The sequence below is a fragment of the Hemitrygon akajei genome, chromosome 16 (genome assembly GCF_048418815.1).
Source record: "Hemitrygon akajei chromosome 16, sHemAka1.3, whole genome shotgun sequence".
NCBI classification, from domain to species: Eukaryota; Metazoa; Chordata; class Chondrichthyes; order Myliobatiformes; family Dasyatidae; genus Hemitrygon; species Hemitrygon akajei.
In genome coordinates, this window is record NC_133139.1 from 35,280,456 (window position 1) to 35,293,343 (window position 12,888).

The 12,888-nt window shown below is 41.5% G+C and overlaps 1 protein-coding gene across 2 annotated transcripts in view; it reads right to left on the bottom strand.

Moving 5' to 3' along the window:
* Nucleotides 1-4,163: 4,163 nt before the first annotated feature.
* LOC140739977 (beta-1,3-galactosyl-O-glycosyl-glycoprotein beta-1,6-N-acetylglucosaminyltransferase 3-like) overlaps nt 4,164-12,888 on the bottom strand; it is an 85,186-nt gene continuing 76,461 nt past the window's right edge. For both annotated transcript variants that reach the window (XM_073068704.1, XM_073068703.1), the window contains one exon: nt 4,164-7,626. In XM_073068704.1, coding sequence (XP_072924805.1) covers nt 6,198-7,481 — 1,284 coding nt within the window. In that variant the 5' untranslated portion in view covers nt 7,482-7,626 and the 3' untranslated portion in view covers nt 4,164-6,197. The remainder of the gene's footprint in view (nt 7,627-12,888) is intronic.

Consider the following 12,888-nt stretch of genomic DNA (forward strand, 5'->3'; position numbering starts at 1 on the left):
CCCCCCATACAAATCCACCTCATAGCCATCAGGCAACTTCATATTCTGATTTGAAATTTATACTAAAATTCTCTAATTAGGCAAAACACCATCAAATTGATAACTTTGAAAATTTAAATGGTTTTAAGTGGAAGGTCTAGAATTACACCCACTGAATAAGCTTAGCTAATCTGCATGTTAAGTCCCTTTGCTCTGTGGATTTGATACAATCAAGCTGACAGAATCTGATAAACTCGCTTTTTGGCTATTTCATTACCTATATTTTGTCTACATGATGTGATTGAATAAAATTGTTTGTTACATCAATGTGCCATTGGACTCTATACTGAGACCATCAGCAACTCCCCACTTCCTTCTTTTTAATATCACTTCATCTCAATATCTGTTGTTAAATACTTACCCATTTTTGTAACCTCAAGGCCTAGTTATTCCAGTATTCCTTTGGCTATCCTAACTTTTATATTCCATAAACACTTATCTCCATAAAAACACTGCTACCTACAGTGTCTGTAAAAAGTATTAACCGCACTTGGAAGTGTTCATGTTTTATTGGTTTACAACATTGAATCACGATGGATTTAATCTGGCTTGTTTGACACTGATCAACAGAAAAAGACTATCAAAGTGAAAGCAGATCTCTACAAAGTGGGATAAATTAATTACAAATATAAAACAAAGAATAATTGATTCCTTAAGTAATTCACCCCCTTCAAGTCAGTATTTAGTAGATGCACCTTTGGCAGCAATTACAACCTTGAATCTATGTGGGTAGGTCTCTATCAGCTTTGTGCATTTGGACACTGCAATCTTTCTCCATTCTTCTTTACAAAACTGCTCAGGCTCTATCAGATTGCATGGGAATCATGAGTGAACAGCCCTTTTCAAGTCCAGCCACAAATTCTCTATTGGATTGAGGTCCGGACTCTGACTTGGCCACTCCAGGACATTAACTTTGTTGTCTTTAACCCATTCTTATGTAGCTTTGGCTTTATGCTTGGGGTCATTGTCCTGCTGGAAAAGAAATCTTCTCACAAGTCACAGTTTTCTTGCAGACTACATCAAGTTTTCCTTCAGGATTTTCCTGTATTTTGCTCATTCATTTTACCCTCTACCTTCACAAGCCTTTCAGGGCCTGCTGCAGTGAAGCATCCCCACAGCATGATCAGCAACCACCATTCTTCATGGTAGGGATGGTGTGTTTTTGATGATGTGCAGTGTTTGGCTTACACCAAAAAGAGTGTTCAGGCTGATGGTCAAAAAAACTCAATTTTGGTTTCTTCAAACCATAGAACCTTCTGCTCGATGATTTCAGAGTCCTCCACATATATTCTGGCAAATTCTAGCTGGGATGTCATTTTTTTTTCAACAATTGTTTACGCTTTGCCACTCTCCCATAAAACTGGGATTGGTGAAGCACCCAGGCAACAGTTGTATGCACACACAGTCTGTCCCATGTCAGCCACTGAAGCTTGTAACTCCTCCGGAGTTGTCATAGCTCTCTTGACAACTTCCCTCACTAGTCCCCTTCTTGCACGGTCACTTGGTTTTTGAGGATGGCCTGCTCTAGGTAGATTTACAGCAGTGCCATATTCTTTCCATTTCTTGAGGATTGACTTAACTGTACTCCAAGAGATATTCAGCGACTTGGAAATTTTCTTGTATCCATCTCCTGGCTTGTGCTTTTCAATAACCTTTTTGCAAAATTGCTTGGAGTGTTCTTTTGTCTTCATGGTGTGATTTTTCCCAGGATACTGACTCACCAGCAGTTGGTCCTTCCAGACACAGGTGCATTTTTACTAGTCAATTAAAACACCTTGACTGTACACAGGTGATCTTCATTTAACTAATTATGTGACCTCTAAAACCAATTGGGTGCACCAGTGATGATTTGGTATGTCATATTAAAGGGGTGAATACTCATGCAAACAATTATTTTGTGTTTAATATTTGTAATTAATTTAGATTGCTCTGTTAAGCTCTGTTTTCACTTTGACATGAAAGAGTCTTTTTTCTGTTCATCAGTGTCAAAACCAAATTAAATCCACTGTGATTCAGTATCATAAAACAATGAAACATGAAAAATTCTGGGGCAGGGAGGGGAAATACTTCTTACAGGCACTGCATATCCCATCTTACATCAGCCTTATAACCTATTTTCATTGCTTTTTGCTGACCTTGTTTGTTCCTCATCTGGCAACACATCAATGCTAAAGTTTTCATTCTTCTTTCAAATCCCTTCATGGGTTTTTATTTATTCCACTGAGAACTATGTACTTCTCCAATCTTGAATTCTGACTTCTTGTACATTCCTAATTTTAACTTCTGTACCCAGGGCAATTGTGTCTTAAGCGGCTTCCACCCCTTAAACTCTGGAGCTTCTTTCCAATTCTCAAAGCCACAACTAAATGCGTATAGCTCAAACCTGCCTGACCGTATTGTTAAAATAATTAATTTTTCAGTCAAAATATAAAATAAAATAAATTTGATATTGCCTTGGCCAATCAGCAGAGTCTTGGCACAAGTTTCAAACCTGTCTCCTCCTTTTGGAGATCTCATGTGGCTTATTTTTGCTTTTTCACAAAACACTTGAGGAGAATCTTGGAATGCTTTGCTTCATTAAAAGTGCAATGTTACCACTTGTTAAATGTTGTCATTGTGACCTCACACCGTGCTTATTCAGCCTGCTTAACAGTTAATTGTAGCTGGCTGACATTATCCTGGTTTAAACCACATTAACTATGGGATCATTGTTCTGATAACATTGACACAGCTGGAAGAGCTGTTACCTCACAGCTCACGTTCAATCCTGATTTCAGGTGCTGCAAAAGTGGAGTTTGCCAGTCCTTTGGTTTCTTCCAGGTGTGCCGGTATCCTCCCATATCCTACAGAAATGCAGCTTGGTAGGTTAATTGGGCATCATGAACTACTGCTGAGTACAGTTATTAGTCAGCTGGCAGTTGGCAGATTGAGGAAAATAATATGACACATGTTATTATCGCTTTCTGTCTCTGGAGACAGCCTATCCACCGATGTCTACTACAAACCTACAGACTCTCACAGTTACCTAGACTATTCCACCTCCCACCCTGTCTCCAGCAAAAATGTCTCCACCTCCCACCCTGTCTCCCTTTCTCTCAATTCCTCCGCCTCTACCGCATCTGCTCTCAGGATGAGGCCTTTCATTCTAGGACAAAGGAGATGTCTTCCTTTTTTTAAAGAAAGGGGCTTCCCTTCGTCCACTATCAACTCTGCCCTCCATCGCATCTCCCATATTTCACGCACCTCTGCCCTCACCCCATCCCCCTGCCATCCCACCAGGGATAGAGTCCCCCTGGTCCTCACCTATCACCCTACAGATCCAACGTATAATCCTCCATAACTTCCACCACCTCCTACGAGATCCCACCACCAGACACATCTTCCCCTCCCCCCCCACTCTCAGCTTTCCGCAGAGATCACTCCCTACGCGACTCCCTTGTCCGTTCATCCTCCCCATTCCTCCCCACCGACCTCCCTCCAGGCACTTATCCCTGCAAACGGAAGAAGTGCTACACCTGCCCCCACACTTCTTCCCTCATCACCATCCCAGGCCCCAGACAGTCCTTTCAGGTGAGGCACCACTTCACCTGCGAGTCAACTGGGGTGATATACTGTATCCGGTGCTCCCGATGTGGCCATTTATACATTGGGGAGACCCACCACAGACTGGGAGACCGTTTCGCTGAACACCGGCGCTCAGTCCTCCAGCAGTGGCGGGATCTCCCTGTGGCCACACACTTCAATTCCACAGACCACTCCCGCTCCGATATGTCTGTCCATGGCCTCCTCTACCGTCAAGATGAGGCCACACGCAGGTTGATGGAGCAACACCTTATCTCCCGCCCAGGTAGCCTCCTACCTGCTGGCATGAACATTCAACTCACAGACCTCCTTTGATACCCCTGCCCCCCCACCCCATCCCTATCTATAATTTTAGTCTAGTTCTCTTTCTCTCTCTCTTCTCCCCTCACTATAATCTCCCCCCAGCTGTACCTTTCTTTCTCTTTTATTTCCCATAATTCTCCACCTTCCCCCTAGCCCATTTCCCTTCAGCCTATCACTTCCCAGCTCTCTACTTCATCCCTCCCCCCACTTCTTATCCCCCCTCGACCATCCCACGTTACTTCACTCCTGATGAAGGGTTTCGGCCCGATACGTCGCCACTACCTCCTCCCATAGATGCTGTCTGGCCTGCTGAGTTCTGCCGGCATTTTGTGTTTTTATGACACATAATAAACTGCATTTCAGTCGCAGACCAGCAAAGATACAGAGTTTCGAAACTGAGGTCAGTAGTTTTGGGTGCTACAGGTATTGAGAATAAAGAAATTTCTTCCTCCTCCCATTCAGGTGTATGCTCCAACATATTTACTGCTGGAAGACATTTATTCAAGCCTAGGGAATATTAACTTGGCTTGGAGTCAATGCGTTCCTTCCCTATCCAAAGATGATGTGAAGGGAGGGGCAAGGCATCCCAGCATCTCTACAGAGCGAAAGAGTTCTTAATAAGTTCCACTGAAATTGAACTATTATGTCTGTTGTATTCTCTTCAATGTATAATTAAAATTCCAATCAATTTAGTCTTTCTAAAGACCTATATAAATAACTACACCACAGGACAGAATCCAGGACTCGAGGAAATCCTTGAGGTGGGTCTATCACTTCATGAGCCTTGAGTTGTAGCGTTCCCCTGGGTTCCTTTGGTGAATTACTGACTGAGATGGGGACCCTGATTCCAAGGTTAGTGGCATTGAGGACATTTAACCATTTTTGTCTCATGTAATGACTACTCCTTATTCTCAGTTGTTATATAAATAAAGAGTTGGCACATCTTCTGTGTAATTGCTGCTAAGATGATGCTTTGCTTCTGGCAAAATTCATCGTGTCCATGTTCACTTGTGGTTCAGTGCCAATTAACACCCAAAAGAAACTGATGCGTAACTTTAATATACAAAACTCTTCTTATTATCTAGTTTTGATTGCGTTCACAGTTATGTCACCAGCATTCATCAGTATTTGTAGGAACTACTGAATGAACACATTAACCAATTCCTTCTGATTATCAAAGTCTAGAAACAATATTAATTACCAATGTAACATTGATTGCAATGCAGTTCCTGTAACATTTCCTTCAAAGTAGATACTTGTTAATTAAAATACCAGTCAAGTTAGTCTTTCTACATAAAGAACTCATATTTTCTGTTTGCACTTGCAATGATTTTGTGCTATTCCTTATGCTTCCTTTTTGATATTTATTTCTCCTCCTCTGATATGTTCAGATATTAATGCAGTTCAGGAAATACCTTTATTTCTTTTACATTCCATTTGGGGTTTGCTTGTCCCACTCATAGAAACTCAGAACAGTGCTGAAGCAATATCAAGGATGGTACCTCCATCAAATCCCTGGTCAGCAAAGCTACAGAGTTGTATTAAGTCTGTCTTAAGTCTAGAGTTCTGTAGTGCCCAGTCACATGAGATGAATCATTGACCCTACATTGAGTTTTGTTAGAACAGTATAGGAAGCCAAAGTCCAGGGGTCAAAATGAGAATAGGGTGAAGTTATTGCAGCTGCTGACATTTCTGATTAATAATACTGAGTGAAGGATGTTTGCGGCTGGATGGTGTGATGTAATACAGATTCACAATTTAAAATGCATTGTTCCAGTATCCTGTAATAACTACTTGTCTACATAACAATCCCACTTTGCAAGGAACAACTGTTTAGTTTGGATGTTATTTTGTAGATCCGGTTTGTAGGTACTTCCTGGGCTTAAAAGTAATAAAAACTCCAAGTGGTGTCACTAACAAGTGGCATGTTACTGCAGGCAGTGGAGCAGCAGCCACACAGATCCAGCATTCCAAGTCTAATCCTGACTTCTGACACTGTTTGTGTGGGATTTGTATGTTCTCCCTATGACCGGCTGTGTTTCCCCTGAGTTTTCTATCACATCCAAAGACATGCAGGTCCATGAGTTAATTGACCACTGTAGTTGCACCTAGTGTAGAGTTGAGTGGTAGAGTCTAGGGGAGGGGGAGTTGATGGGAATCAGGGAGGATATAATAAAACTCGTGCAGTAATAGTGTAAAAGGCTGCTTGATGGTTGGCGTGGCGTGGTGGTTGAAGGGCTTGTTTCCCTGCCCTTTGACTCCATGACAAAACTTTATGGGGTGCAGCCCACCAGAGATCTCTGTCGAATATACTGCTCCAGGCACTCGAGGGCTATAGGATCCACATCAACATCAAATTTATTTGCAAACAGATGATGTTGTTGAAGTATCCAGTTGAGGTCGCCCACTCCATAAACACAGACTGACCTTCGATGGGAACCAGTGCACCATGGGTAGGGCTTCCCTTGCAACATATCGCCTTCAAAATATTTCCACTTCACCAGCCTAGCTACTGACCTCATGTCACTTACGTCGTACTTAGGATGTGAGGGTTCGGAACCAGGGACACCAGGCATCCTTTGCAGAGTGGCCCAGATGAACTCATCAGGACTATATGTATCTTTCGACCATTCCATTAATTGCTTTGCCTTTGGGTCTTTGAAGATGTGTTCAACAAATGCTCTACTAACCACCATGTAGGCACTACCTGAGAACATAGTGGTGAAAGATGGTTTCTTGATCTTATTTGTCTTTACTATTTTCCCATTGATCACCTCAAAATGATACTTCCAGCGCATCTGCTTCTTCTCTGAAGGTACTTCAGACTCTAAACTATTCCTTCCTTTCAACACCTGTAATTGGCGGACTATCTCTGAATTGGTTTTGATGGGAAAATCCATGCCACACAGGTTGATGAAATACCTCCAGGTTAGATGTCGTGCCAGCAGTTCCTCCATGCAGTTCAGGTCTGCCTGAACTCTGGACCAAGAGCCATAAACAATATTCTCCAATCTCTGCACAATAAAAACATTTGGGAAACAGGATGCAATGCTGCGGATCGCGATTTTGAAGTTAGTGGATGATTTGTCATCAATATGCACACAGTAAATATTCTGTGGTGCGAAGATTGTTCTCAATAATCTTTCAAACTGGTCAGCTTTCTCATGAGTGACTATGGAGTAGGCAATTGGAAATAATTTCTCATTTTCACTGAGAGGAAGTGTGATGTACTTCCTGTTTCTTATGAAATTTTCACAATTGTATGTGACCTTAGTAAAATAAGAGTCATTGTGCCTTATAGCATTATACTGTGCTTTTAAAAATTGGCTTCTCTTGATTGCATTTACATCTCCTTGCAAAAGCGCAGTACAGTTCACATCATAAAGTAGTTCTGTGGAGATTTCCAACTTTTTATCACAAGCACCGATAGTAGGAGGGTGGCTTTCATTAGGCATAAGGCCCTCTCTGGTAAAGATCTTCAGTAATAAACAGATGGCACAACTCAGGGCAAGGGTTAAACAGGAACGTTGTAGACATCGTTTACGTTTCCATATCATGATGGAATGGACAACAAGCTTCAAACGTCTGAGTTGCAAATGGATGACTTTGATTGATGTTTCAGTGTCCTTCTCATTGCCAACTGAATTAAATGAAGTATATTACAGATAATGTTCCTGGTTTTAATTCTTTGTTCATGCAAAGCTGAAAGAAAGGACAATATTTTACAATTTTATTGATGCTGACAATTCCTTGGATATTAAAGATTAAATAGAAGCAACTTTCCTGTAATTTTGGAGTTTGCCCACTCTCCCTGTGACCAGCTAGATGTTCTGTTTATTCTCACATATCAAAGACATGATGGTTAGTACATTAATTGGCTACTATAAATTGCCCTTAGAGTAGGTAAATGTCAGTAAAATCCATTTGGAGGTGGTGAGGTTGGAGGAGGGAGCCGATGGGAATTTGAGAGAAAAGATTGAGAAACTGTTGAAGAAAGGTGCTTGCTGTGGACATCCAGCACATACACATGTACAATGTCCTGTGTCTGTTACTCAAAATGGCTTCTTTGGTTTGTTAAGAGTAGGAATGCTTCTTTGTCTGATAAGTGTTTCTCTCGCAGTTGTTTAGCTTTAGATTTGCTGATATGGGGATTGTATTCATTTGTTAACCAATGGGGAATGTTATTTTGTCTTGTGAGGCTGGGAGCTTGGGGGGTTTTTGCGGGTTTTCAGGAGAGTCGGGAAGAAGACGCCGAGGAAGGTGGACGTGCGCTGCACTGCTTGGTTGACCACCGGGGGTGGTCCCAGGTGCGAGGACGTGGAGGTCGGAGGAAAGTGACGAGGGGTCGAATGGTTCGATGGTTGAGCTCCAACGATGTGCACTAAACTGACTGAACTTTGATAAGTTGGCACCTTTTGCTTTTTCTTTTCTTTCATATATATTGTATTGCCTAGTACTCTTTTAGTTTTAGTAAAATCTTTTGAAGTGTTTTTCATAATGGTATCTGGTGTGGATTTGATACTGTGTGCGTGCACGAGGCATAAACTTGATTCCCACAGCACCTGCGCGTACGGGAGGTGGGGGTGGTGTGTGGCTGGATCTCATTTTCCCCTAGACATATACCAGCCTGTTGGGTGAGTGTTACGCGCAGTTGGCCAAGGGACTGTTTCCATGCTATTCAACTTTAAGATCTGGTAAATTCAAATATTCTAATGTGATGTTGATAACTGTGGCGGTTTGCAAACAGAAAGTCAAAAGCTTTGCTAAGAAGTTCCACCTACGGTTATGCTACTTTGTAAGATTGATAATATCTGTGTAGATTTTAGGATAACAATAAGGGTTTATAAGTGCAAAAAAAAATAAGGAAATGGTTAAGAAATAATTGACTTGCAAATTTCAAGTAATATTGAGGAAGCGTACATTTTAAACCTCTCCAAAAGTGAGGCACAGAAATTAAGTGAATGGACTCCACATGCACTATCAATATGAAACCATTTGTAGTCAAGGCAGTCCATGACCACATGTAGCGAGGCTGGAAGAAGAGGGAGAAGCTATAGGACATCATTAGCTCATCAAGACATGAAGAAAGACAACAGTCAACATAACATAATGAGAACAGAAAGCTGTATCCTGACAGGAATAGAAGACAGGGCTATTGGCATCACATCTCACTGTTTTCCTAACATCTTTGTTCATTGTTGAATTTGTATATCTCTATAAAATTCAAAATAACTCATTGCCTTAAAGACTGAATCTGTAAATATAGATCAAAGTTGGTCAAATAACCAAACTGATAATGGGTTGGGTCTTACTTAAGTCAGTATATCAAAAGAGGAAAATTTCTCACCGCAATATTGTCAGTGTTCCTTGTGACTTTGATCAACACATCAAAATCCGTCTTATTCTTTGTGGGATTTTGTTACATCTAAAATTGCTCCATAAGAACAGTAATTGGGACCCAAACAGTATTTATAGCACATAAAGCACGTCTAAGGTGTGATTGGGGTCCCAGATGTTTTTTGCAAGACAATTGAATTATTTCATCTGTTACTAATGCTCTATTGAAATTGCAGGTTGAAGTTACCGAAACTGCAGATGAGTTATGAAAAGGTCGACAAAATTAAGGAAAAGTAATGTTCTCTTTCTGTTGATTGAGGAAATGTATAAAAGGAAGACAGAGACCATGGAGGTAGTAGTGGTGATCTTCTGAAACATGAGGTCAGTGGATTGGATGGTTCAGACTATTCTGGTAGAAGCTTGATATTGTGGGATCTGCAATTTTCAAATTAAGTCATGTCTTTCCTGTTAACGTTTGGGGTGGACTCTAAACGTTGTAGAGGTGATGACAGATGAGTTGGTATTGTTAAAGCCCTCCTTTCCAAGTGCTTTTCTTGGCTAGAATCTCTATAGACTTTTAAAATAAACTATTGATCTGAAAGCCATGTATGTGTTTGTGCCCTCCAAATATATTCTTCAATGAAAATATCACAGCTTGAGCAGCAAACTACATTGACATGGAAACCAAAACTTTCAGTGCACAAGGCTGATGAAACAACAGATTAGGAGCAAGATGTTATCACATTAATGTGCAGCGAGCCTCTACTTAAAAAGAAGTTTGTAGGCACAATATGATGTCAGCAAGTCTCGTTGAGGTCTCCTAGCACGTCCTCCTCTTCGCAGAGGCCAAAGAATTGGTTGTGTATTTCTGACTGAAGTTCCTCTCTGCCAAGTTTTAGAACCTCAGCAGGGTTCCCACCTGTGCGCTAGACCTCGCAGTTTACAATGAGTATATGGCATTCGCTTTCTTGTTGATCTGGCTGATGGTGAGAGTGTACTAGATAGATTGGTGAGGGAGAGTTAAGGACATTTATTTCAAGATCAGAATCATAGCTGCAGAGATCTTGGGAAATTTCTTATTTGTCACCGGCTTTCACTGAATTGGGCTTTTGAGTCTTCAAGACACAAGACAACGTTGATAACATTAAAGCACTGGTGTATGTCATGGTTAATGGTGCATTGCCACACATCCTCCACTCTTTCCCCACCATCTATTATGGCCTGAAGCTTGCGGTAAATAGGTAACATTTCTTTCAGAACAGAACCTCATGAAATGATGGTTTGCTCATCACTACCCCATATCCCCCAACATGTTTAGACCATAAGACATAGGAGCAGAAGTAGGCCAGCTGGGCCATTCAATCATGGCTGATCATCTTTTTCTTTCTCCTCCTCAACCCCCATTCCCGGCCTTCTCGTAACCTTTGATGCCATGCCCAATCAAGAACCTATCAATCTCTGCCTTACATACACCTAATGACCTAGCCTCCACAGCTACATGTGGCAACAAATTCCACAAATTCACCACCCTTTGGCTAAAGAATTTTTTCTGCATCTGTTTTGAAAGGGTGCCCCTCTGTACTGAGGCTGTGCCCTCTCGTCCAAGACTGTCCCACCATGGGAAACATCCTTTCCACATCTACTCTGTCTAAGCCTTTCAACATTCAAAAAGTTTCAGTGAGATCCCCCCTCATCTTTCTGAATTCCAGCAAGTACAGACCCAGAGCCATCAAACATTCCTCCTACGATAACCGTTTCATTCCTGGAATCATCCTTGTGAAATTCCTCTGGACCCTCTCCAATGCCAGCACATCTTTTCTAAGATGAGGGTCCCAAAACTGTTCACAGTACTCAAGGTGAGGCCTCACCAGTGCCTTATAAAGCCTCAGCATCACATCCCTGCTCTTGTATTCTAGACCCCTTGAAAAGAATGCCAACATGGTTTTTGTCTTCCTCACCACCGACTCAACCTGCAAGTTAACCTTCAGGGTGTTTTGCACAAGGACCCCCAAGAACCTCTGCATCTCAGATTCCTGGATTTTCTCCCCATTTAGAAAATAGTCTGCACATTTATTTCTACTACCAAAGTGCATAACCATGCATTTTCCAACATTGTATTTCATTTGCTACTTTCTTGCCCATTCTCGTAATCTGTTTAAGTCCTTCTGCATCCTACCTGTTTCCTCAACACTACCTGCCCCTCCACCAATCTTAGTATCATCTGCAAACTTAGCAACAAAGCCATCTATTTCATCATCTAAATCATTTATATACAGCATAAAAAGAAGTGGTCTCAACACCAACCCTTACAGAACACCACTAGTCACTGGCAGCCAACCAGAAAAGGATCCATTTATTCCCACTCACTGCCTCTTACCAATCAGCCAATGCTCTAACCATGTTAGTAACTTTCCTGTAATACCATGTGCTCTTAACTTGGTAAGCAGCCTCATGTGTGGCACCTTGTCAAAGGCCTTCTGTAAGTCCAAATATACAATATCCACTGCATCCACTTTATCTAATCTTATAATCTCCTCAAAGAATTCCAACAAGTTTGTCAGGCAGGATTTTCTCTGAAGGAAACCATGCTGACTTCGTATTATCTTGTCCTGTGTCACCAAGTACTCCATCACCTCATCCTTAGCAGTTGACTCTAACATCTTCCCAAACACTGAGGTCAGGATAACTGGTCTATAATTTCCTTTCTGTTGCCTTCTTCCTTTCTTAAAGAGTGAAGTAACATTTGCAATTTTCCAGTCCGCTGGCACCATGCCAGAGTCCAATGATTTTTGAAAGATCATTTCTAATGCCACCTCTTTCAGAACTCAAGGGTGCAGTTCCTCTGGTCCGGGTGACTTATGTGCCTTTAGGTCTTTCAGCTTTTTCAGCATCTTCTCCCTTGTAACAGTTATTGCATCCACTTCTCTTCTTTCACACTCTACATTTAGTTTATTTCCAGCTAAATTATATCTATTTTTCCTGACACCTTTATCCTTCAACTGACTACAGTGTATATTTGTCTTCAGCAAACCATCATTCATGATCTTAGTGTAAGTATGTTCTTTAGAATTTATTAATAAAATTGTTACATTTATTTAATGCTGTTCACAATCCCAGGACAATGTAAAATACCATAGAATCCCTGAAACATGTCTGCAGTGCTGACACTGTTACACCTGGATATTGTTACGAAGAGCAATGTGATGATCAATGAGGGATAAATTCTGAGCAGGATATCTGGTATAACTCTTCTTCCATTCTTTGAAATGATGCACTAGGCCAGGAAGGGTTGAGGACATTGGATGCAATAAATCAACAGGATCAGATATCCCTGCTGAGGTCCTGAAGACTGACGTGCCAGAATATTGCTCACCTCTAGCTGAACTGTTCCAACACAGGTCCAAACACGAGAAACTACCGAACTATGTCCAGTCCACAAAGGCAGGGAAAAATATAATTCCATAACTACAGTCAGATCAGCCTGTTCAATCATCAAAACGATGGCAGGTGTCATCTACAGAGCTACCAAGTAGCACTGACTGTCGAATTAGATGCTCACCTAAGCCCATTGTGGTTATGCCAGGGCCACTCTGCTCCAAGTCACACTTTAGCCTTGGAACAAACCGC